Here is a 22,773-nt window from a genome sequence, read left to right as displayed (position 1 = left end):
CTGAGGGAGCTGGGGGTATTTAGCCTGCAGAAAAGGAGACTCAGGGGTGACCTTGTCACTCTCCACAACTCCCTGAAAGGTGGCTGTGGTCAGGGGGGGCTGGTCTCTTTCTCCAGACAGCAGCTGACAGAACCAGAGGACACAGTCTCAAGATGCGTCACAGGAAACACAGGTTGGATATTAGGGGAAAGTTTTTTACAGAAAGAATGATAAAGACTGGAATGGTGGAGTCAAAATCCCTGGATGTGTTTAAAAAAACACTGGATGTGGCACTTGGTGCCATGGTTGAGTTGAGGTGTTAGGGCAGGGGTTGGACCCAAATGTCTTGAACGTCTCTTCCACTTGTGAATTCAATAAACTGTTCCTGTAGTAATCTGACACTTCTGGTGGACTCCCCCAACTTTGTCATCTCAAGCAACCTGTTAAAAGAATAATCTTTAAAGATAATGGGGAAGAACATGAGAATTTTACTGAAAAGGATGAACTCAAATTTCAGCTTTCTTACTTCCTTCTGCTTCCACCCCATCTTCCCAGGTTCTGTATTCCAGTTTGGAAGTAATACTACTAATTTCAGCTTTCCAAATAACCCAGGAGTATTCACTTTTGGTGCAAATCCTCCTGCATCAGCAGCTCCTGCACCACCTTCTGGTACTTCGGGATTTTCGTTCAACCAGGCTCCAACATTTACAGTGGGGTAAGAGACCATATCAGAATTTCCCTTGAGCTTCGGGTAATATCAGTGGACAGTGTGCAGCCTCGACTGCTGTTAAATCATGAGGTGTTCAGATGAACCTTGGAGTTTGAAACTAAATTTGGCATCCTTCCTTTTATTAGCCTGACTGGCTAACTAAGCACCGCTATCTGTAAAGGAGCCTAGCTGTCAGGAGTGTCACACATCAACACATGTGAGATTCTCTTGTTCTTGAAAGGTAGAACCCGATCCAGCCATTATGCTGCTGCTTACCTTCTGAATAAGAGAGATTTAATTGGTTTCTGGAACTCTCTTCCTCCTGTTCGTCATTTGCTGCTTGTTGCCAGCTGGTAACTAGTGAGACAAGACTGTGAAACAGTTGTTCTGGAATATCTGCTCAGTGCTGCTACTGAATTTTCAGCTACACTGTCCTAAACTCTGAACTACTAATTTCTTTTAATAGGACAAATGGAAAAAATGTTTTCTCTGCCTCTGGATCTTCAGTTGCTGGTCGGAAGATAAAGACTGCAGTTAGACGTAGAAAGTAAACGCCTGATCGGTAAAGCATCAAAAACATTGGAAGCAGCTACTATCCTGAATTGTTGAGCTTCTACCCTGACTGAATTGTTCAGCTACTATCCTGAAATGTTCAGCTACTACCCTGAATTGTTCAGTTACTGGGATTGTACCTCACGCTGGCTTGTCGGAAGTCAGATCTGCCTAAAGGAATATAAAACTTAGCTTTCCTGTCCTTCCCTCCCCTCTCCCCGTTACGTTTTTTTGGTAGCAAGTAAAGTTGGCAACAAGGCTGTTCTCAAGCAAAAGTCTCAAGTTACTTCTTTCACTGACTCGGCATGGTCTGGCTGTAGCCCTGAGTAGAGCCTGCACAGTGAATGGCTTGTCCGATACCTCTTCATCCGCACCACTACGTGCGCTCATCCGCGTTTACTGACGCCTCGAAATTGTAATTATATCAGCGAGGGATGCTGTATAGAGTAGAGAATGTTGATAACGAATGATTTCTATGCTGAGTTTGTGCTGGTGTATGTGTGAAGTGAGTGAGTTTGGGTGTATTGTGCACTAAAATTTTCCAATAGGGGAAGACTGATTAAAGGATGATCCATGCTAAGGACTTGTTAGATCTGTAGTTCTTCATTTAATAATTATATGCTATTTCTATATTTTCATTCTTACAGCCCTTTATCACCTGTCTCGCCTTGTTATTTTATTATGAGATGTGTAAATACGATTTTGTTTCTCTATGTACTTTTTTGGCATAACAGATCTGTGAAATTGAAATTTTAATTTTGTGTGTTACAGCCATTTTTGTTTAGTATTGTCTCAGATTTTATGTAAATCCCATTATTCAAAGTTGCCTAAATCCATTTAGAAAATCTTTAAAATTGGGAATTCTTAAAGAAAGTTTATTGGCTTTTCTGATCCATTTTTGTTTGGACCAAAAACCAGTATTGTACAAAGTATTAAGTATATATTTTTATATTTACTGAAATGGACTGTGGTGACTTTGGATAATAAGGAAAAGTTTAATATTAAAGCCATGTTTATTACAGTATAATTAACATGTTAAACCATGGGATAAATGCCATCAATAAAAACTGCGAAATATTACCTGGCAATTTTAACTCTCTGTAAAGGCATCCCCAGCTGTAGCTGTATGAGATGGTTCCCTCAACCTGCGCAACGTCTCGTGCTTTCTTCAGCCTCTGCTTTTTCCCATTGATTTTAGAGGATCTTAAATTTAGAAGTCTCCTGTTAGGAGGGAGAGTTTTACTGTAGGCTGAAGCTTGGAGCAGCTGAGCAATGTGTCAGCTGACTGCAGTTAATTTTCTGTAGTGCTATTAAAGAAACCCAACCCAATGCTTGTAAACATTCAGCACTGTTCTAACTGAAGACTGGAAATGAGTAATAGGGGGTGGGTGCTTCTGTAGCAGTTACAGGAACTTCTTTGAGAACAGACACTATTCTAGTAAAATCAGAGGAAATGCTTGTTCATCTGGGGACCCACAGCTGAATTTGTACCAAGTCACAGCAGTCTGTCTCTGCCTCAGACATTAATTCTCCCCTCGGCTAGAAGGGCAGAGATTGCATCACTGTCAGTGGTGTAAATGTCTCCAGAAGCACTGCTGGGGCCGTGGCTGGCACTTCTGCCACTCATCCCAGCACTGCTCCCTGCTCCTGCAGGTGCTGCTGGTGGGAGATGCCTTTCAAGCACAAGCTGGACATGACAAGGCAAAGGCCTCCTGCTCTTTTCAGGTGTAGGGCCCCAGTCACTGTTTCTAGAAACAGAAAATGCTCAGCAACTTGACTTTCAAACCACACACATTCTCACTGCTATTGAGTCATATATATATGACAGTCATGCCACTGTATATACAGTCATGCCACTGTAGCGACGAAAGGATTATGTGCAATTACCTGTTTCCAGCTGTCTACATGTGAAAAATGCCAGAGATTTCCACTTTGTCCCCCTTAGCCCTAAATCACCTGCCAAGCACTTGTCCTTCAAGCAGAAACAAGCCATATCTGGGATACAGCTTGCATAAGAGACAAATTTAAAGCCAGCCAACAGCACAATGTATACCTGTTTCCATGGACAGGCTCTGTGTTCTTGCATTGTAACTGTTTGCTTTACCTGGTGGAAAGGTGGTATTTTTCTGCAGGGTAAGAGATACCTTCCCTTATACCTGAATTGGTAGTAATAAAGTTTTAGCCAACAGTGTTGCTTTTCCCTTCCTCCCCCATCCCTCTTTTGAATCCTAGTTTTTAGGTCACTGCAAGAGTAAAGAGAATAAAAGTTCTTGTGAATAGGCAAAAATTATCCCAGAAAGGACTTTTAAAGTTGGTTCTGATGGCTTTAGCTTTCATCAGGCTGATTGCCATGCACAGCCTCAGTGCTTAAGTCTTTGAAAGAATGGAGCATAAGCCCTGTCAGGAGCAGCTGAGGGAATTGGGGATGTTTAGCCTGGAGAAAAGGAGGCTCAGGGGTGACCTTATTCTCTACAATTGCCTGAAAGGAGGCCAGCGGGGGGTGGGGAGGCAAGGTTGGTCTCTCATCCCAGGTAAGAAGTGCTAGGACAAGGAAATGGCTTCAAGCTGGTGTCACAAGGTTTAGACTGGATGTTAGGGAAAAAAATTAATGGAAAGGGTTGTCAAGCACTGGAAGAAGCTGTCTGTAAGTAGTAGGATCACCATCCCTGGGAGTATTCAAAAAATGTGATTAAGCAAGGGCTCTAAAAACAATGTTCTAGCCAAGACAACTTTTTTTCCTTTACTTCAAAAAGAAATATTTAAAGTAGTTATCTAAAATGTTAGTGACCTCATTCTGGAGATGTAATGGATGGCAAAACATCCATTCTGCAACCATAAGCACGGGATCTAGTCCTGAATCATCATTCCCAACGAAAACTGAAATGCAAGCACAATACAGACATTCACAGAAGACCACAACTTGTCCAACGAAATACTGCAGCATCTGAACACATAACTGATTAAGTTATTACACCTGGAGACAAGAGCCATAACCAAGCTCTCAAACATTTCTACTGTCAACCAAGCCACTAGGCAAAGTTGAAGGCAGGGTAAGAACTGCAGCCACTGAGAGCGGCATGTTAAGCCTAAGAGAGGAACATACAAAAACTGATAAAAGAGTTCCATACTCAGAGTTCAGTAGAACATTAATATTGCTTACATTAATTTCCTGAGATGCTAATAACATGACAATAAATGAATCATCGAAGCGATATAGTCATGCAAAATATTAGGTTTCTTTATTCAGTATTTAAGTTATTCTGAATATACAAACAATTAGCCAGAATGATAAAGTGAAAATAACCAGTATTGTACTTCTGCAGATTTAAACCCATAACACATTTCAGTTAATGTTTTCTGCATGCTCCTGAAACAACATTCACTTCTGTTCTGCATTATATGCAAGAAATAGACAAGTGCTTTCACTCAAAACAGAAGCAAAAAAGTAACCTTTCATTAGCATGGTCTGTACTGTTGCTGGCTCCAGAATTATTTACACACACCAGATCACTAACACTGCAGTGTAACACCCTTCCCAGAGGAAAAAGCAGCTATTGTTTCACTTCTTCATTAGCTTGGACAAGTGAAGTAAGTGACAGTGCTTGAGACAATCATGCAAAAAAACTTTTCACATCAATGTTGTGAGAAAATACTTAAAAGGTGAAGAAATACGATCTGTGAAGCAATAATAAAAGACACTGATAACCACTGCTGATCTCTCTAAATACATGGCAATTTAATTAACATCATTTGCCTTGCTGCCTAATACTGCAGGTTTCTCCCTCCGTATCCTTTGACAGGCAACTGCCTGGAGAAGAACTTCATTTTCTAGTTATCTGCCAACATGCAAAATTGTAGGAGCAACATTTCTTTTAAGGTGGCATATTCCTAGGGATCTGCTTTCCACAAACTGACAAACAGAACAGTTCCTTTTTGCAGTTAAAGCAGACAGGTTTTGTCTCATGAGTCAGAGGTTAATACTCCTGGATTTAATACGTATTTTCTCTCCCAAACTTCTTTGGTGTCTATGAAAACTCCAATACTTTGAAGGTAGTTGCTGGCATCATACAGGAACCATACATTTTCTTCAGCTTCTGAATCAGTTCCTATTTAATTAGGGCAAAAGATTCCAACAGACACCTCAATTTCAGTTCTGGGGTAGGTCTTTTATTCACTGGGGTTTCGAGGGGATGTTTAGAACCAGTCCGGAAATCTCATTTTATGGTATCATCTGACTCCATTTCTTCTGACCACAATAGTTCCTGCTACAATATCATAGGCTGTTCTGTTGTGCTGGAAAAACAGCAGCGTAATGAACGCAGGAAAAAATGATGCAATTGAAAAATTCTTGATCAAAGCTCGTACTGTGGACCTGAAATCAGAATAGAACATTCAATGCCTTACTTTCACTTTTCTGCTTACATTAGTAATTAACTTCCAAGTTTAGTGCCCAAGTTTTGCACAGCACAACTAGAGGAGATTTAAGCACCTACCCTGAAAAATACTCCATGTGACTGAATAATTACCATTTTATTCTTAGATCACAGAATCTGACAATAGCTGTTGCAGTCTAATTACTGCAAAGGTCAACAACAAAGCAACAGTGAACTTCCTTCCAAATCCCCCGCTTTCGACACTGTTAACCTGAATGCAGCGAGACCGAGGCAGGAGCACTTACGTTGTCATGCTGACATTAGAGGATGGAATGACTAACACACGGCTGGGTGCAATAAGGACGGAAGTTTCACACGTCACAACTCGCAGTCCAAGCAAGAATTTCCCTGGGGTTGCTCCACCTGCTCCCCAAATACAGATTATCTGTAAAAGAGAGGTTATTTTAAGTCCGCACATCACCGCGTTGTTGACAGTTGTCCCAAACTTGGTTACCCTCAACTACGTGAATGTCATAAGCTTCAACATAATCCAAAATACCGTTAAGAGGATTTACTTTATTGGCCAACGACAACATTATTTTTAAAAACCATTTCTTCAACAACTCACAACTATTAATTACAGGGGTTAATGTTTATGAGTAGTTACCTCATAAAAGCAGACTAATAACCTGTAGATGAGAGCTACTATCATCATTTTCTGCAAATCTTCCATGGACGTATCTTCGTCTATTTCTTCTATGATGTAATGCATGGCAAATTTAGAGATGTCCCTGTACAAAATAAAACTGAACTTTAAAACCATCCTTCTCCCAATACCAGTGTTACCCCTTTAATACCAGAATTCGCTCCCTCCGTTCTGGTATTATAAGACAACAAAAGCTCCTTGCCCTCTCTGATACTAAACAAGTCATTAAAATTCAGAACACTCAGTTTCATTCTGAGTTACTGCCTAGTTTGTTTTGTCTTTTTCATTAAGCAAAGATCATTCTTTATTACCACTTTTGCACAATGGTATCCCTTGGTAGTGAGCTGCAGAATTGTTCTGAAAATTCTCACACTTCTTGGGAGGTAAACAGATTTTGCACATAATCATTGAACTTGATACAAATGGAAGGCATTCAAGTCCCCAAGTATCTTCTTACACTACACTCAAGGAAAAAGAAAAGGGCACTCTTTACAAATGCAAGGGAGAAGTTGGCAGTCTCCTTAAGAAATCAGGAGAGCCCCCTATCCTCCTCTGCATGATCAGGGTTCTCATCAGGGTTCCTCATTCTCATTCTTCACGGCTCACCATACTTGTCTGGAGGCACCTTGGTATGCAATAGGAGGATTCAAACATAAAGCAATTCAAACCTTAAGGTTTTCAGCCTAACAGAGCTATGCAAAGCATCCGTTTGGAGTTAATGGCATATTTTCACAAGAAACTCCACAGATGTAACATTCTTATCTGATATCTGTAATGGATATACTTGCAACACACTAAGGCAAGAATTTCTCACTCATGCATCCAATTAAGGCTCACGTAGAGCTGTGCAGTCCCACTTTGAAACAGTCCATCTAATATTTGTGCTACCTGCCCTCCTTTTTATTCAGACTTGAGGACAGAAAAAACCCTCAAACAACCCAGGAATTAAAAAACCAATGTAGCACAACCTACATTTCCTTTCAATGCAGCTTTGGCCTGAAGAGAATAAAGTTCTTGAGCCTGTGAGGGCCTATGCTTTCCAAGCACACCAGGTCTCTTAAGCAGAAAACCTCTCAGAACATTGCTCTGAAGTTCCCTGTAAGCAACTGTCTCACAAAAAGATTAATATTGAAAATGCTGTAAATTACTCTTTCATCACTTTACAGCAGCAATATTCATAGAGTTGTTCCCCATCTTTCCACTGCTTCACTTTGTATCATTCTCTACCTACTAAAGGCAAAGTAGAAACACAAACTGTCAGGTTACAGGTGATGGGATCTGGCCACTTAACAGAAATGAACATTTGGCATTTTAATTGCTGCTTATCTGAACAAAACCCAGCAATCATTTACACTGACATATTTATTGTTTTGGATTTGACCTTTTTCCACACCCCTTTCTAGCTGCAGGTGAAGGTGTCTGCAAGATGTTATCTGTATGTCTGTTATCAATTTACAGTCAGGCAACGTTTGGATGGTTCTTGAGCAGAAAGCCTGGGTTCCAAAATGTGTTTGTACAGTAGTGGAATTACTGACTGCACCAAGATCTCAACTCTTAATCAGACTGGAATACTGAGTACACCAACCCAAAGCAGAATAAGAGAGTTAAGGAGTAAGATATCTACAGTTAAAGAAGCAGTTAAAAAAGGAAGTGTTTGAGGTAAATGACTACATCTGTGTTCAAAGATGTGAAATGACCAATCTTTCAGTCTAGTGTATGGTTGACACACACACTGATTACCTGCACTTTTTAAGAAACCAATTTACACCCAGTGAAGCCTGCAGTGTGGCATTATTCCTAGAAACCAGGATGTATTTTCAAAGTATATACATATCTGATCTGCTTGATCAGATTTTTTTTTGTGGGGTTAGCATTGCTTCGGTCAGAAATCTAAAATACAGTCCCACAGAAGATGCTACACATTAACATGAAAGATGCTAAAATTAACTTAATCCCAGCCAGATCCAGTACATTTTGAACACTGTTTAGAAGTCTGTCCATGTTTTTTCTTGAAAATTCAAAGAACTTTTTTGTAATCTTGCTATTCTCCCCCTCCATAAATGTGCAAGTCTAATCTTTTCTTAGTAGTTAGTGACTTTGAGAGCCTACAGACCAGTACAAATTCTGTGTTTCCATAGCTGACCCAAAATCAGGATGTATTTACAATGAAGTTAGCCTAGTGGTGCTGTTCCTCAACTTCTGTCAGTAATTTAATGATACCATATGCAAAAACATACCATAAATACAACCTGACACCTCAAAGAGCATGAAAAGCTTAAAGCTGTATGTAACAAAGCTTTAAATTGTTCAACTTACTTTATTCCACTGAGGTGCATAATACTTAAAATGATGGTTGCCTTTATAAAGAACAGAATAAAAAAATCCACCATCTCTGCTATGAACCTGTGTGCCAGAGAAGGGATAAGGAACTCCCGACCTGCAACAGAAATAGTTCACATTACCCAGATTTTACTGCACTAACACAAAGTTAACACCAATGTCGAAAGCAAACCCACATTAACCTCTCTACAAGAACATAATCTAGAGCTCTGCTCACATGCTTTTTGAGAACATTTCTAAAGATGTATGCATAAAAAATAATCTGAATTAAGTTGAATTTGAAGAAGCTTCTTGAAGAACTTCAGCTGTTTCAGAACCGAGCCTCTCATAATTAATAATCTCATAGGATCACAGGCAAAATCATACCCTGCTAAAGAACTGAAGTACAGAAGATCAGGTTTTGTGTTCTTTTGTTTAGAATAATCTCATAGAGAACAGATTTGTGTAAATCTGAGAGGTCAGATTAAAAAGAAAATCAGACCTACCACAACTTTTTTATCCCTCAGCACCAAGGCTTCTGTGTATACCAAGTACCAGTTCTCAGAGTAAAACACTGTTTTATCTCCACTCAAATACAAACAGGAATGGATGAAAACACTTGACATAAACATTTCTACACGTTACTTTTGATAAAACACAGCATACTGCTCTACCTCCAGCCAGAAAACATAACATATTCTCCTATTTAACCTGGCCACATGCAAATGGCCACAAACTAAGGAGCCACAAGCTTTTGTTACTCCGGTGATTTGAGCAAAGAAAATATTAGAGAGTGTCTTAGAAAGTTTCCAAGAAATAGTGTTGCAAAATAATTTCATCTGGTCCCAGCTACTCCTCTATTTTCCAAAGGACATGACTCTCACATGTAGCATGCAATGACTCACATCAATACTTCACTTAGAAATGCCTTTCTACTACCAGATGGAACCTGTGGAAACAGGGACTGGTTTTGTTACTGAGAATGCTTATCCCCAGAGAGAGTAAGGACAAAAGAGGAAATAAAATCACCCTACTCTCTAGTCTCAAAAATCATCACCAAATTTCAATGAGAATAAGCCGCCCCAGTTCAGCTGCTGACACTGATGCTGCCAGCCATGGCCTCACGAGCTGTGAGAGCCAAGCCAAAAGCCCAGAGCACTTTTCAACGGGGTAAGAAGAATCTGGCAGAGATTATGTAAGAGCCAGCTCTTATTTAACATCCCTGGGTTTCTAGAGCTCTGTTTCACCCCTGCTGCACTGATCACTCTGCATCGACAGCATCAAGCAGCCTGGTTTGAGGCAGCAGGGTGGCCACAAAGATGGGCATGCTGCTGGCCAAAACTGGGCCACTGAGGGAGGCTGGCAATGCCTCTGTGATGACATATTTAAGAAGAAAATCAAAACAAACTAATGACTTTTGCTTCTAGTCAGAGAAGAGGAGGAGGTGAGAATATGTGAGGGAAACACAACATGGAGACACCAAGGTCAGTGGAGAAGGAGGGCAGGAGGTGCCCCAGGCACCAGAGCTGAGATTCCTCTGCAGGCCATGGTTGAGACCATGGTGAAGCAGCTGTGCCCCTGCAGACCATGGGGATCCACGGGGGATGCAGAGATCCCCCCCAGCCCGTGGGGAGGTGCCCATGCCAGAGCAGGTGGATGCCTGGAGGAGGCTGTGATCCAGTGGGAGACCCAGTGGAGAGAAGGAATCCCTGCTTCCAGGGAGCAGCCTGTCCTTGGAGGACTGCATCCCATGGAAAGAGAGGCCCACGTTGCAGCAGAATGCACTTCGCAACTGAAGTTGAGCCTGTTTTTCCCATGAAATAGTCCTCCTTGTCCTTATCTCACTCAAGAAGCCTCCTTATCTTTTTTTTTCTTTTTTCCCCTCCTTCACCCAGCTGTGGCAGAGGAGGGTGAGCAAGTGACTCTCGTGGTGCCTGGTGCTGGGCCAGTGTCAAACTGTGACATGTATAACACTAAAATAGATTTCACTGGCATTGTCAAAGTCCGTCCAAGTTCTCTAATTCTAATTAGAGATTCTTCAACTAAGGCATGAGGGAACATAGCCAGTCTCCTAACCCTGGTTTGAGAACACAGTGCCAGGTGAAAGCTTTCATCTGCTCCATAAAAGCAGTACATTTGTTGGAGTTGGTAGCAGAGACTGATTTATTCACCACTGAATACATTAAATTAAATGACTGCCTAAAGAAGAAGCTACATGGGGCTAGGAAAATAAGTATTCAAATTATGTTTAACTCCATCTTATTAAGAAACCTTGGCAACCCTTAGATTTTGGCAGATTTACACTGCAGCAATTCAAGCTGTTCGTGATATCAGAAATCCACTCTTTTGCCAAGGGTTACTATTTATTCAGCAAGGACAGCCAAATTCAACATCCATCCAGCTCAATGTCTAGGATATTACATCCACACAGTGCTCAAGAGGAGTTTGCACCAGTCACCCTCAGGGCAGCTGGGGCCTGGATGCACCTTGTGCCCTACTGTTCCCAGTGGATCAGCAGTAATCTCCTGCAGTAAGGCAGGGAGGGACCAGGCAAAGGAGTGTCTTCAATCATGGTGACCGTCCACAAAGAGCCAGCCACTGCCCAGGGTGCTGTTAAATTCTGCTGCTCTGACACACACCTGCAGGCAGACTCAAGAGGCAGTTAACAATCCCACTTTTTGACATTCCAGTTTGAAATCTTCCACATTAACATAAGCTGTCACTTATTTCAGCTTACATAAGCACAGGGGCTGTAAACTGCTCTGGCACAGGGACAGATACATGACCTGCCCTGCCTCGCCTCACTGCTGTGTGGGCAATAATCTGCAGCAGGGAAGAAGGAGCCATAATTACTTTAGCTGCTCCAGATATATCCATCTGCAATCTGCAGCCAAAGCATCAGCCCAGCAGTCTTTGTTTGTAACTGGATTGTATCGCTGCATCCCATACCCAGTCCCCTCAAGAAGGCCAAGTGTGTTGCAACAGTATGCAATAATCAGAATAACCATGTTCAGCAGCATGAAATGTTATTCATGCCCCAAATAACCTTTAACATATGGAATTAGCTCCTGAAAAAAACAGGTAAAATTCCAAGATTCATTTCAGCCTAGCCTTTGTCCAACCCTCCCTTTAATGACTGGTAACATCAGTTCATAACCGAACTATAACAGAACCAGGGCATAATTGCAGAAAATACTATTCTGTGTCCTAACCATGTTTAAAAAAACATCTGCTTAAAAACATAAGAAAGAAACAAGCTCAGAGGCTAGGCTCCCTTCCCTTGAAAATAAGGAAAAAAAGAACAAAAAACATCTTCCACACACATACGGCCACTAAGCTTATGAATAATGTCACAGATCAGCAATGTCGTACTTTGTCCTGCAGAGAGAAACGAGCTCTGGCATTTTTCCAAAGTCCACCAGCAGTGCTCTCCTCCACAGTTTCCTACATTGCTCACAGTGGTATGAACATTCAAGGAATGTGACCTAGGCACTCCTCAACTTGTGAAGAGTTCCTGCTGCTCCAGGTTTTACCTCTCATGTAATCAGAGTGAGTTTGCTTTATTCCTGAAAAATATAAACAGAAGGCCTGCTGTGCACTGCCTTCAATGTTTACAGCTGCAACAGACGTTTGTTTATCTCGGGTTCCACTGCCTAAGCTTGTTCAACGTCAGCATGTTTTCACTTCTCTGCTTCGATTTCACGAAATTATTTTATTTGAGCACCAAGAGCTCACTCAAGCAGGCAAAGTTAGTTTAGATTACATAATCCAAACGGGCTACTTATAAAGCCAGATGCATTACAAGACTGTGACCACAAGAATAAGTTCCAGTGGAAAAAAATCAACTCCTTTGTATGCAAGAAAACATCTTTACAAGCTCTGAAGCTGTAAGTCGATGCAAGTCAATCCCCCCAAACCTGCTTACGTATCAGGTTCTGGATTTACAACCTCGGTATTAGGGCTGTCACCCTGTATCCAAACTTGTTTATGGACAGAGTTCCGGCCTTACGGCCTCGGTACTAGGGCTGTCACCGTGCGTCACACGGCACAGCCACATGCCCGGGGCCGCAGCCAACGGAAGCGCAGCGACTCCCAACGTCGCACAGCCCCGGCTTCCCTCCAGATCCCCCTGCGCGGAGCAGCGGCTCTCCCCAGGCCCAGCCCCAGCCCCGGCCCCACTCACCCGCCGGCCGCCCCGTGTCCCTGGAGGCGCCGCTACTGCTGGTGGCGCTGCCGGAGGCCGCCCTGGGCACGGGGGACACCGCGCCCGCCGCTCCCGGCCAGGCTGGGGCGGCAGCGGCGGGGGCGCGGGGCCCCGTCTCGGCCGAGGCCGTGTGTGCCGGCGGCGGAGCGAAGAGGTAGAAGGGGCTGTAGTAGGCAGCAGCGGCGGCGGGCGGGGGCGGCTGCGCGGCGGCGGCGGCGAGGAAGGCGGGCGGGCAGCCCTGCCAGCCCAGGTACCCGCAGTACGAGTCCCACAGCCACTGATGTACGCGCCGCGCGTACTCCGCCGCGCTCAGGGGCTTCGTCCCGCCGCCTTCCGGAGGGGAGCACGGCGGCGGTGAGGACGCGGTGTTGGTGTTGGCGTTGGCTGCTTCATCTCCGGCGGGGCTGCCGCCCTCCGCCATCGCCGCCGCCCCAGCGCCAGCCCGGCCGCGCTCCGCCACCTCCTCCATCGCGGCGGGCACTGAGCGTTCACCGCGCGTGCGCCGGGGCCGCGCCTCGCCTCTCCCACTTACCGCGGCGGAGGGGGGGGGGGGAAAGAGCCTGACGAGGAGAGCACTGAGCCAGGGGAGAAACAGGCTTTTCCCCACGCCACGAGATGGTATCGTCGAGCGCTGAGGCAGAGGCGCTGCCCGTGACGTGCGAACGAAGCGGCCGGCGGAGCTCGTCGCCGTGCGCAAGTTCTGCGGGTTTATTTTCGTGTATTAATGTTGTGAGCTTTTTTTCCTCCTCTATCTCCCCCTTTTCATTTTTTCCCCTATACATATCCTGTTTGTCTTCTGAAAAAAACAAAGCAATCGAAACCAACCAAACAAAACCACCCAAAGCAAAACCAAACAAAACCAAAAACAACAAACAAAACCCCCCAAAACAACACCCCCACAATCCACAGAGTCGTTTAGGTTGGACAAAACCTCTGTAGTTGAGTCCAACCTATGACTGAACATCACCGTGTCCAGGGCACCGAGTGCCACCTCCAGGCTTTCCCTGAACACTCCAGGCACGGTGACTCCACCGCGTCCCTGGGCGGCTCATTCCAATGTCCGATCACCCCTTGTGCGAAGAAATTCTTCCTAATGTCCAGCCTGAAACTCTGCGGAGAAGAGGCCGAGTCCCGCCTGGTTACAGGCTCCTTCCAGGGAGTCACCGAGAGCGGTAAGGTCACCCCAGAGCCTCCCCCACGCCAAACACCCTCAGGTCCCTCAGCCGCCCCTCACAGCACTTCCTCCCCTCAAATGCTGGACCAGCAGAAAGTTTAAACACAGTTGTTCTAACTAACTTTTAGTCTTTAAGGTTTCTGTGCTCTGTTAAGCATCTCTACCAGACCATGAGTTCTGTCTGACAGAGATGCTAACACAGCTCAATACTGAATTAACCAGTAATACACACTGTGAACCTGAAATGTTTCCCATGTTGAAGACAGCACAAGCCACAGCTGAACAAAACCAGAAGTTGCTCCCTCTCCCTGGTGAACTATTTTCCCATTTAATCTCACCTAATTTAAAAAAATTGAAGTAATTTCATAAAATCATAGAATCATAGAATGGCATGGGTTGGAATGGACCTTAAAGATCCCTGCCCCATGGGCAGGGACAGCTTACACCAGCCCAGGTGGCTCTAAATCCCATCCAACCTGGCCTCGAATACTTCCAGGGGTGGGGTATCCACAGCTTCTCTGGGCAACCTGTTCCACTGCCTCACCACCCTCACAGTAAAGAATTTTTCCCATGTATCCAACAGAAATTTCCACTCTTTCAGTCCCAGTAGCTTGTGTGGAGCAAGTCTCTAATACAAGCAAGCTGAGATGAATTGCCTAAGTGATTATCAAATAGTGACCCATAAAAGATTATGCAGTTATGTAAGGTGCTGGCACTCACTATGCAGCTATGGTTTTAATTACCCTGGCATGTTTTGTAATGTAGACCTTGGTGAAATCAATATGGGTAAACATTTAGGGAAACACAGCAAGATTTAGCATGATTAGGAAGGAAAAAAGGAGGGAAGATAGACACGTGTATAGAGGAAAATATGGCTTTAAACCATCTGTTAATTCCTGATAGAAAAGCTATTTTGGAAAACTGACAATAAATGAAATGTAACAAGATTTATTTCCCTGTAATATTTCACTTCTTCCTTGAAAGCCAGATCAGATCTTAAAGTAAAATTACAGGATCTCAGAGACTTCATATAATGCTGCCAGTCACATGTAAATTTTAGGCTCACCAGCAGCAGCATTACACAGGCATAACCACGGTTAGAACTCACTATGAGATTATTCTGGAAATTCAAGGTGAAACAGAATCACTGACAGCAGAGAGCAGGTGACTAACAGGTAACAGTGTAATGTTTCCTCATGCCCACATTTTTCAGTTATTAGATTTTAATTCTGCTTTAAAAAAATACTCAACAACTGACCCACAAATTGTGGGAGCATTCAGATTTTTCTGTTGTGGGATGCAGATGACAGAGATGCTGTGACAACATGGCTTGCCAGTAGTGAGAACCTCTCAGCTTAGGCTTTTGGCAGTAGAAGGTCTTGTTTCATTGCTGTGTCAGACTGCCACACAGGGCAGTATTTATAGTCTTCTGCAGCACCAGTTCCTTGCTACATTGCTTTAGCTTGTGGGTGGGAAGCTCATTGTACCAGCTGATGAAATTAAGTAGTTGAGTGCCTTGGCAGTTAAATATCCTCTTTCCTAGAAATGAGATTTAGGCAAGAGGAAATGTTTTGAACTAGATCAAAAGGAGGAGGTAAGCACCTAAAAGCTGGTGTCATAATAGTTCAGGTTTAAGGGGAATCTGGAATCTCACCTCGAGCTCTTTAAGTGTAGGTGACGCTGAAAAACCTGATCAGTCACTCTTGAGTGGGGAAACCTTCATGGTCAGTGGGAGGTAATGAACACTGGTCTGCTGTGAACCTGGCTGTGGTACAGAGCTACAGACATTGTGCCTTTGCTCATTTTTGCTATGCCTTCCAGCATCTTGTTTTCAAGGGTTTGAAACCACTTTTAGAACCGAGGAATCACCCAGGCATTGAAGTTCAGTTCTTTTCTTTGCTCAGGGATAACAGATCACATCTCCTTCATCATGCTGAAATATTCTAATAATAGGAGCTCTTCTAAAGAGTCCTTGGATGAGAGCTGTTGGACATTAATCAACAACAGGCTCTTGTCATTGCAAAGTGGTTAATTACTGTTGGGCCCAGCAGCTACAATTCATGCTATTTAGACATTTGGATCTGCTATTTATGATCATGTACAGAGTGAAACTAAATGCAAATGATGGTTAAAGAGATTCTTCATCACTGAAACTATACAGAGTCACCAAAGAAGAACCTTTCCCCTTGTTGGGGCAAGCAGCCAGATACAGAACATGAAACTTGAGCCAAAAAACATATGTATGCATTTACATAATGTAAAATGTTATACATTTAGTGTGGAAAATGGTACAACTTTCTCCTAAATTAAATTAATTGAGCCTTTCACTCTGAAACTGATCTGTCTCATCCATCTAAGGAACTTGAAAGAGAGATTGCCTCTCAAGCCTTATACAGTTGACTGAGGCAACTTCTTTCTAATAGATGCAACTTCAAGTGGACTAGAGAAAACAGAATCCTGGTGGTCACAGTTGATAAAAAAATACAACTTTTCTGCTTTCATCGTAGGGTACACAAGTTTTTTTGTGTCATTTCCTGTTTATTAGTACTGCCTGGTTTAGGACTTGTGCTTGAACACCTTTATTTGCCTTTCACCTTGGCCTTGTTTGAAGGCAGAGTAACAACAAACCAGCTTTACTCAGGAATGTGGCCCTGGGAAGCCTTACTGGTTACCTAACTCCCTTCTCTGTCACATTCCCTTCTCTTCCCAGGGAGGAAATGTGGTGGTGCCTCTGTTGAAGCAGCAGTGGGACTATGGCTTCGGAGAGGAGGAGTCTCTGGTGGTCAGTGGTGATCAGGTCCTCAGCATGCCACAAGACCTAGGGAAAAAGGGTTAAACCTAGGGAGTGACCACTAGGGTCAGTTTTGGGTGGTGGAGTAGGGAATATTCTCTGTTCTTCTACAAAACTTCTGGCACACAAAAAGATTTTTCAGTGTTTTTTCAGCCATTAAGACAGAGCAGGTTCTTGTCTTCTGGGGGTCAGAACATTCCTTGGAGAGCATTATTTATGATTTTTATCTAATAAGAGGGGGATTTTATCACAAGTCAGGGGCCTGTTTATCTTCAGAGAGCAGTAGCTACTTCTGGGCAATATTTTCACAGCAGCTGGGCCCAGATCACCTCCAGAAGAGAAGCTGAATCTGCTTTGTATGTTCTTGCTAACTGCTGTGCTTGCTACCATACTGTGCCATCGACTGAACCTTAGCTCCATTTGTCTGGAAGCTTCCATATTTAGAAGGAGCCCAGTTGAACAGCACATCAGGAGAGTGCACTAAGGGTGCACACTGAACTGAGCCCCTGAAGCACTCCAAGTGGCCAAAGGTCTGATCTTTAGGAAAGATAGGTGAGGCACAGGGTGGTGAACACAGTGCAGTAATATTGAAGGAACTCCTGCAGATCCAGATACGCTGAGATTCAGGAAAGAGTAAGAACAAAAATTATTTGTCTGCAAAATAACTATGGCACATGGAAGCGTTAGCATGTGCCTAATTCTCTAGCTCGTGGAAAAGATTTCTGGTTTTCAAACACAGATTTGAAATTACTTACTCCTTTATCTTCAATGGCTCTGTTAAATATTACTTTTAAGTTCAATCAGGTATTTTTTTAAATGGAGATATGCTTAGTAGTGTTAAAAAAAAAGAAGGAAAAACAACCCAAAGTATCCATTTAATAATTTGTAATAAGTAGTTATTTTTTATTCTTCCTTGTTCATCCCACTCAAACCTTCACCTTCTACCAAGATGATAATTTCAAGATCAAAGTAATATTAAGTGTTTTACAGTGACTTTTAGAGGGCAGGATTCCCCAGTTCAATGGCAAACAGCATTCACGCCCTTCGCCAACGCTGCAGTCCCGCAGGTTGTCATTAAAGGCTTGCGGAGGCCTGGCCTCGGCTGTTTCCTGCCATCTGGTGGGTACTTGGAGTTACTACCTCGATGCTTCTAGTTTCCGTGGGCTCTTAGTAACAACTAAGCGAGAATCACAGAACGCGGAGGGGCTGAGGTTGGCAGGGACCTCTGGTGTCCCCCTGGCCCCTGCCCAAGCAGGGCCTCCTAGAGCCGGCTGTGCAGGGCCTCGGCCATGGGACTTCTGAGCTCTCCAAGGAGGGAGCCTCCATCGCCTCTCTGGGGTAATGTTGGTCACTTGCACCTGAAAAGAGTTTCCTGATGGACAGAGGGAATCTCCTGTGTTTGTTTCAGTGTGTGCCCATTGTCCCTGGTCTTGCCACTGGGCACTCCTGAAGAGAGCCTGGCTCCCTCCTCTTTGCACCCTGTTCTATTTAAGAAAGTTTGACATCCACTGAAGCTTTTCATAGGAAAAAAAGCTCTTTACATTTAGACACTTAAATTAAAAACTCACCTTCCCTTTTATGTGTGTTTTACTGTCTGATTGAGACCATCTGTATTGGTGAATATTTGACCCATGCAGGTTTATAGAAATGAACTGGCTAATTCCACCATACACATTTTTTACCTATTAATATATGAACCAAATTAACTGTTTTCTGTTTTGGCAGTGGTACTGACTTTAGGGCATGACCACAATATTAGTGCAGTGTAATACAGAAATCAAGGGGTGTATCTTGTGCGACAGCATGCAGTAAAAAAAAAGATCAATGGGACCTTAGGGATGCTCAGCATTTAGCAGTTCATTCCTTGCTGGAATCAACCATCAAACACAGATTAGTCTTGCTGCTGAAAACTTGGTGGCTGCAACTGCTCATGGTTGACATGACTCATCAAATGACTCTTCTGCAGTTTGTTGGCTATTTCTACTCTTCAGATAAACTTGATTTTTCACAAAATGAGTTTATAACCTTTAATTGTACACAAATTCATGTAAAGTAGAAGCAGAACTTTGTTGATTTAGCACTCCTTTGTAATTTTGAATTTAATGACAGGTTGCAGGGAAAGAACAGTCCAACCTACTGAAAATGTATGACAAGTATTTTTTATGATGACCAAACTGAACTGACAAAAGGTGGTTATAGGTTTGTTGTTGTTGTTATGTGGTTGACTAAGAGTGCTGGATATTAGATATTCTAAACAGATATTAGATTAGATATTCTAAATCTGTTTTAGAGGTCTCTCTCCTACTTTTCTGGTGTCCAGTCATGCATTGACTTGGTACCCTTTTCTTCAGTTGAAGCAATTGCCTTGGGTCTGTCCATGCAAGGCCTTCTTCCTTTCTTTTGAACTTCTGCCCTCTGACCAAGGTCTGAGGTGTGCTCAGGCATGTGTTGTTACTTTACAGGATCTATTTCTGCTAAATGACCAGTCAAAGCAATGTGCTTAACCTGAATGTTAAGGTGAAGGTCTAGCCATGAAGGAGTTTGCCTTCAAATGTTTAAAGAATCAGATCAGCCTTCATGGACTTTGTATTTGATGGGGGAGTTCAATCCCTCAGAGGAACTATAAGAATTTGCCTCTGTAGTGATTGATTAAGGGCTGTCTTGCTGCTTTCTGTTTATCATCAGGATTTGATACTTGGTTTGTGTCTTACCTCCATCCTGCTGCTGCATAATGCCTTGTTCCCTCTTTGATGCTGTATGAAAGAAAAAGTCAGCATCCCAGGCCAGAATGCTCCAGAAGGAGATTATTTTGTGGAACACATTACAATTATGATTTAAGGATTCAGCCCTTCAACAATCCTTTTATCATGACAAGTATGCGATGCCCATTTTTCAGAGATGAGGCACACCCAAGTGATACAGGGAATGGACCACCTGTGATTGAAGCCATATAGAGAAACAACAGGAAAAGCAGAAAAAGCTAAAAATAGAAGGCAAACCACACCAACTTGCACTACATCATCATCATCTCCCTAGACATAATCCCTGGAACATCCAGGTGTACCTAGAAGTGAGAATCATGAAAAGCTCAATTTGCTGGCTGTCACCAATGTTATGTGCATGACACTTCAGATTTATTTGCCAGAATATCCTCTACTCACTGTGAGGTGGATTATTGCAGCAAGAGTGGTGATATTTTATTGAAATGGAAGGAGGAGCTACTTTTTCTCACTCCAGCTTTTGAAACAGGGTTTAAGGAAGAGAAAGCCTGTAGGACAAACAGTGCAACAGCTTAAGCTCTGAACAACTTTGTTTTTAAACAAGTACATTTTCCTTTTTATTTCGTAAGAAGTTTACTGTTGAAAAAATGATATATATTAAAGCAAACATATTATACACATAGGTTAAACATCAGATAGCAAAACCGTAAGGAATGAGCACTACTGGTTGTATTGTATAGGGTTTACAATCAAAGGTATACTTAAAAACCCTTAAGAGTTAATGTACTTTCAAGGTAAGTTAGGCACAAAATTTAGCTTGTAACTAGCTCTGCAAGCATGTCACTGTGATTTAAGTGATACAAAGTATTACAAGTGATCAAAAACATAAATTGACTTTTAAATTTTTTAAGCTTTATTTGTACTGTGTGCTGAAATAGTACAAATGTATGCAATACTCCACCTTTGTTAAAAAGAAATAAGTGTAAGGACTGTAAAGCAGAGTCAAAGGGCTAAACCAGTCCTTTATTTGGGCTCACAATTAGTCTGGCATAAATCTATGGCTTTGCTTTGTGAACGCATTTGAAACTGAGTAACTACTACAAATGTGGGGAAAAAAACCCCAGGATGATACTTTTAATGAACATGATGAGTTACAATACAAATATTTTAAAGGAACTTTATAAGTAAGGGAAACTAGCTGGTATCAGACGTGTCTGTCTTTCTTGGTTTTCTGTATAAGATGCAACATAAAATGTGAAATTTTAAAAAGTGAGAGATTGTGTCACCCAAAAAAAAAAAAGAGAAAAAGAAAGAAATCCAAGGAGCAAAAAACCTTCAAGTAATTTCCTGCAAGGTTTTAGCATTGATGAGGCCCTAGCTTAGAATGAATTACTAATTTGCAAGAAAAGAGAAGGCAGCAGCAAGTCTGTGAACCACAGTAAAATCTTCACAGAAAACTGTGGGATCTTCTAAATATGCATATTAAAAACATTTTTATTAAACTACCAGTTTTTTTTTCATTTTCATTTTTTCATGTATTGCTGTGGTGAAAGTTGTCCTTTTTTGCTTGTTTGAAACGAAACACATTATGATTGCCACAGAACTGCAAGAAATTGCATACTTTCTACAGGTACATTTTTACTGCATCATACAGGAATTGCTTAATAGGCAAAAATAAACACCTTAAAGTCTTAATGCTGTTTTTGATTAGCAGAAATACAAAAAGGAATGCACTGAAGCAAGATGATTAAAAAAAGTGTATCATGCAGTACGTTGGCTTAATGTCTACAAAATTTCAAACCAATGATGTGACTGGAGGGTGGGGGGGTTTAACCTATTGCATTCTCATTCAGAATTAAAATTGTACGTGAAGGCAAACTGTGTGGAGACGTGACCAGGAGCGGGATGCCCAACAAAAGGGTGCCAGATGTGTTATTGTTCCTAGCATGCAGAGCTAATGCTTGAAGGCCTATGAGAGCAGCATGAACTCCTGCTACCTCTAGTTCTTTACATGACTGCTTTGTGTGTGCTGGCTGCAGTCTGGCCGCGCTCAGCAAGTGCTCCATGGTGTGAGGAAGTCAACCCACAATCTCTGCAGGTTCAGTGACCAACTTAGATCCATCCCACGCTGTCTTGAACTGTTCAGGAACCGGAAATTCTTTCTGGTAGGAAACAAAGGCGACAATGATGGTTAAACAAACAGGGGATAGCTCATGAAAACTGGTGGAATACTATTAGTTCTACATGACTGCGAAAGCATTGATAGCTCAGACATGCTGGGATTAGAGAGAAGCCTTCTTTATTACCCTAGGAAGTTATTTTACGGTGCCACACAGGAAAAAGGCTGATTGCTACCCAGTTTCAAACAGCCTTGGTATGGTAGGACTTTGCAATAATCTCTCTCACACCATTATCTGCATCAACAAAGTAAATAAGCCTCATGTCAGAAATGACTTCAGATTCCATCGATGTCTGGGTTGGAAGACAGTATAGAGGATTTAGATATGGAGATTAAGCCAGGAGTCCAATTTTAAGGACAAAAGCAATACTCTAATATGGAAGAATAAAATAAAATAAAATAAAATAAAATAAAATAAAATAAAATAAAATAAAATAAAATAAAATAAAATCTCCCAGTCATTTTAAGTGTGATACACTTCAAAATAGTCAGCATCCTTTGTGGGGTACATAAATGAAGCAGAACATCAAATAAAATGCCCCTCTATTCTACAAATTCAGTGAAATGATGGGGGATGTTGTTGAGTATTTCTCTGTACCCAGTAAAGAAAAAAATATGTGAAGAGAAGAGTTTTTTGTTTAGACCTCTAAGAGATGTTTTGGTAGCCAGTAATTTCTGATGTTATGGTGATTTTGAGGTGAGACTGAACAAAAGGACTCTTTTTAAAAAAGAAATAAGTGAATATTAGCCCATTAAAACTTGTTCCCTTTTTACTTGTGTAAAGCTGGCCATCTAGCAGTCACATTTGGAAATGTGAAGCACAAAAGTTCTCATTACACATTTTATTTCATAAAGCCTAAACCCCTGTACTAAATTCCAGCCCAAGAGACTAGCAAGAAATTTAAGTTCTGTCTATGGCCATGCACTGCAATTTCAACTCTGCTCCATTGACGATACCAGGGAACTGTTATTTCACACACACTTTGCTTGCTTGTGTGTGAAGTGACAGAGCATGACTTTACTAGAAATGCCACTGTGCACAGTAGGAAAATTTTACTAGAATGGGA

The 22,773-nt window shown here is 42.3% G+C and overlaps 3 protein-coding genes across 6 annotated transcripts in view; 1 reads left to right on the top strand and 2 right to left on the bottom strand.

The window, feature by feature from the left end:
• Positions 1 to 5,527, top strand: part of NUP153 (nucleoporin 153) — a 47,627-nt gene extending 42,100 nt beyond the window's left edge. For both annotated transcript variants that reach the window (XM_074543345.1, XM_074543338.1), the window contains 2 exons: positions 535 to 694; positions 1,155 to 5,527. In XM_074543345.1, coding sequence (XP_074399446.1) covers positions 535 to 694; positions 1,155 to 1,239 — 245 coding nt within the window. In that variant the 3' untranslated portion in view covers positions 1,240 to 5,527. The remainder of the gene's footprint in view (positions 1 to 534; positions 695 to 1,154) is intronic.
• On the bottom strand, positions 4,455 to 13,353 carry FAM8A1 (family with sequence similarity 8 member A1). The gene is made up of 5 exons (XM_005481747.4): positions 12,822 to 13,353; positions 8,636 to 8,756; positions 6,281 to 6,404; positions 5,919 to 6,058; positions 4,455 to 5,612 (listed from the first exon to the last, which is right to left on the bottom strand). The coding sequence occupies exons 1-5, from the start codon at positions 13,309 to 13,311 to the stop codon at positions 5,468 to 5,470; spliced, it is 1,020 nt and encodes a 339-aa protein (XP_005481804.1). The 5' UTR covers positions 13,312 to 13,353; the 3' UTR covers positions 4,455 to 5,467.
• Positions 13,354 to 20,417: 7,064 nt separating this feature from the next.
• Positions 20,418 to 22,773, bottom strand: part of CAP2 (cyclase associated actin cytoskeleton regulatory protein 2) — a 68,679-nt gene continuing 66,323 nt past the window's right edge. For all 3 annotated transcript variants that reach the window (XM_026799815.2, XM_005481748.4, XM_074543357.1), the window contains one exon: positions 20,418 to 21,689. In XM_026799815.2, coding sequence (XP_026655616.1) covers positions 21,606 to 21,689 — 84 coding nt within the window. In that variant the 3' untranslated portion in view covers positions 20,418 to 21,605. The remainder of the gene's footprint in view (positions 21,690 to 22,773) is intronic.

Source organism: Zonotrichia albicollis, chromosome 1, assembly GCF_047830755.1.
Source record: "Zonotrichia albicollis isolate bZonAlb1 chromosome 1, bZonAlb1.hap1, whole genome shotgun sequence".
In the NCBI taxonomy this organism is placed as follows: domain Eukaryota; kingdom Metazoa; phylum Chordata; class Aves; order Passeriformes; family Passerellidae; genus Zonotrichia; species Zonotrichia albicollis.
Note: the sequence above shows the minus strand (reverse complement) of the source record. Positions and strands in the feature narration are given on the sequence as shown.

Excerpts from the sequence above, each read along its gene's own strand:
- FAM8A1 (XM_005481747.4), bottom strand. The coding sequence starts at position 13,311 with ATGGAGGAGGTGGCGGAGCGCGGCCGGGCTGGCGCTGGGGCGGCGGCG. Across the intron at positions 6,405-8,635 it reads ATGCACCTCAGTGGAATAAA|GGACATCTCTAAATTTGCCA; the intron begins GTAAGTTGAACA and ends TATTTTGTACAG. Across the intron at positions 6,059-6,280 it reads TATTAGTCTGCTTTTATGAG|ATAATCTGTATTTGGGGAGC; the intron begins GTAACTACTCAT and ends TCTCTTTTACAG.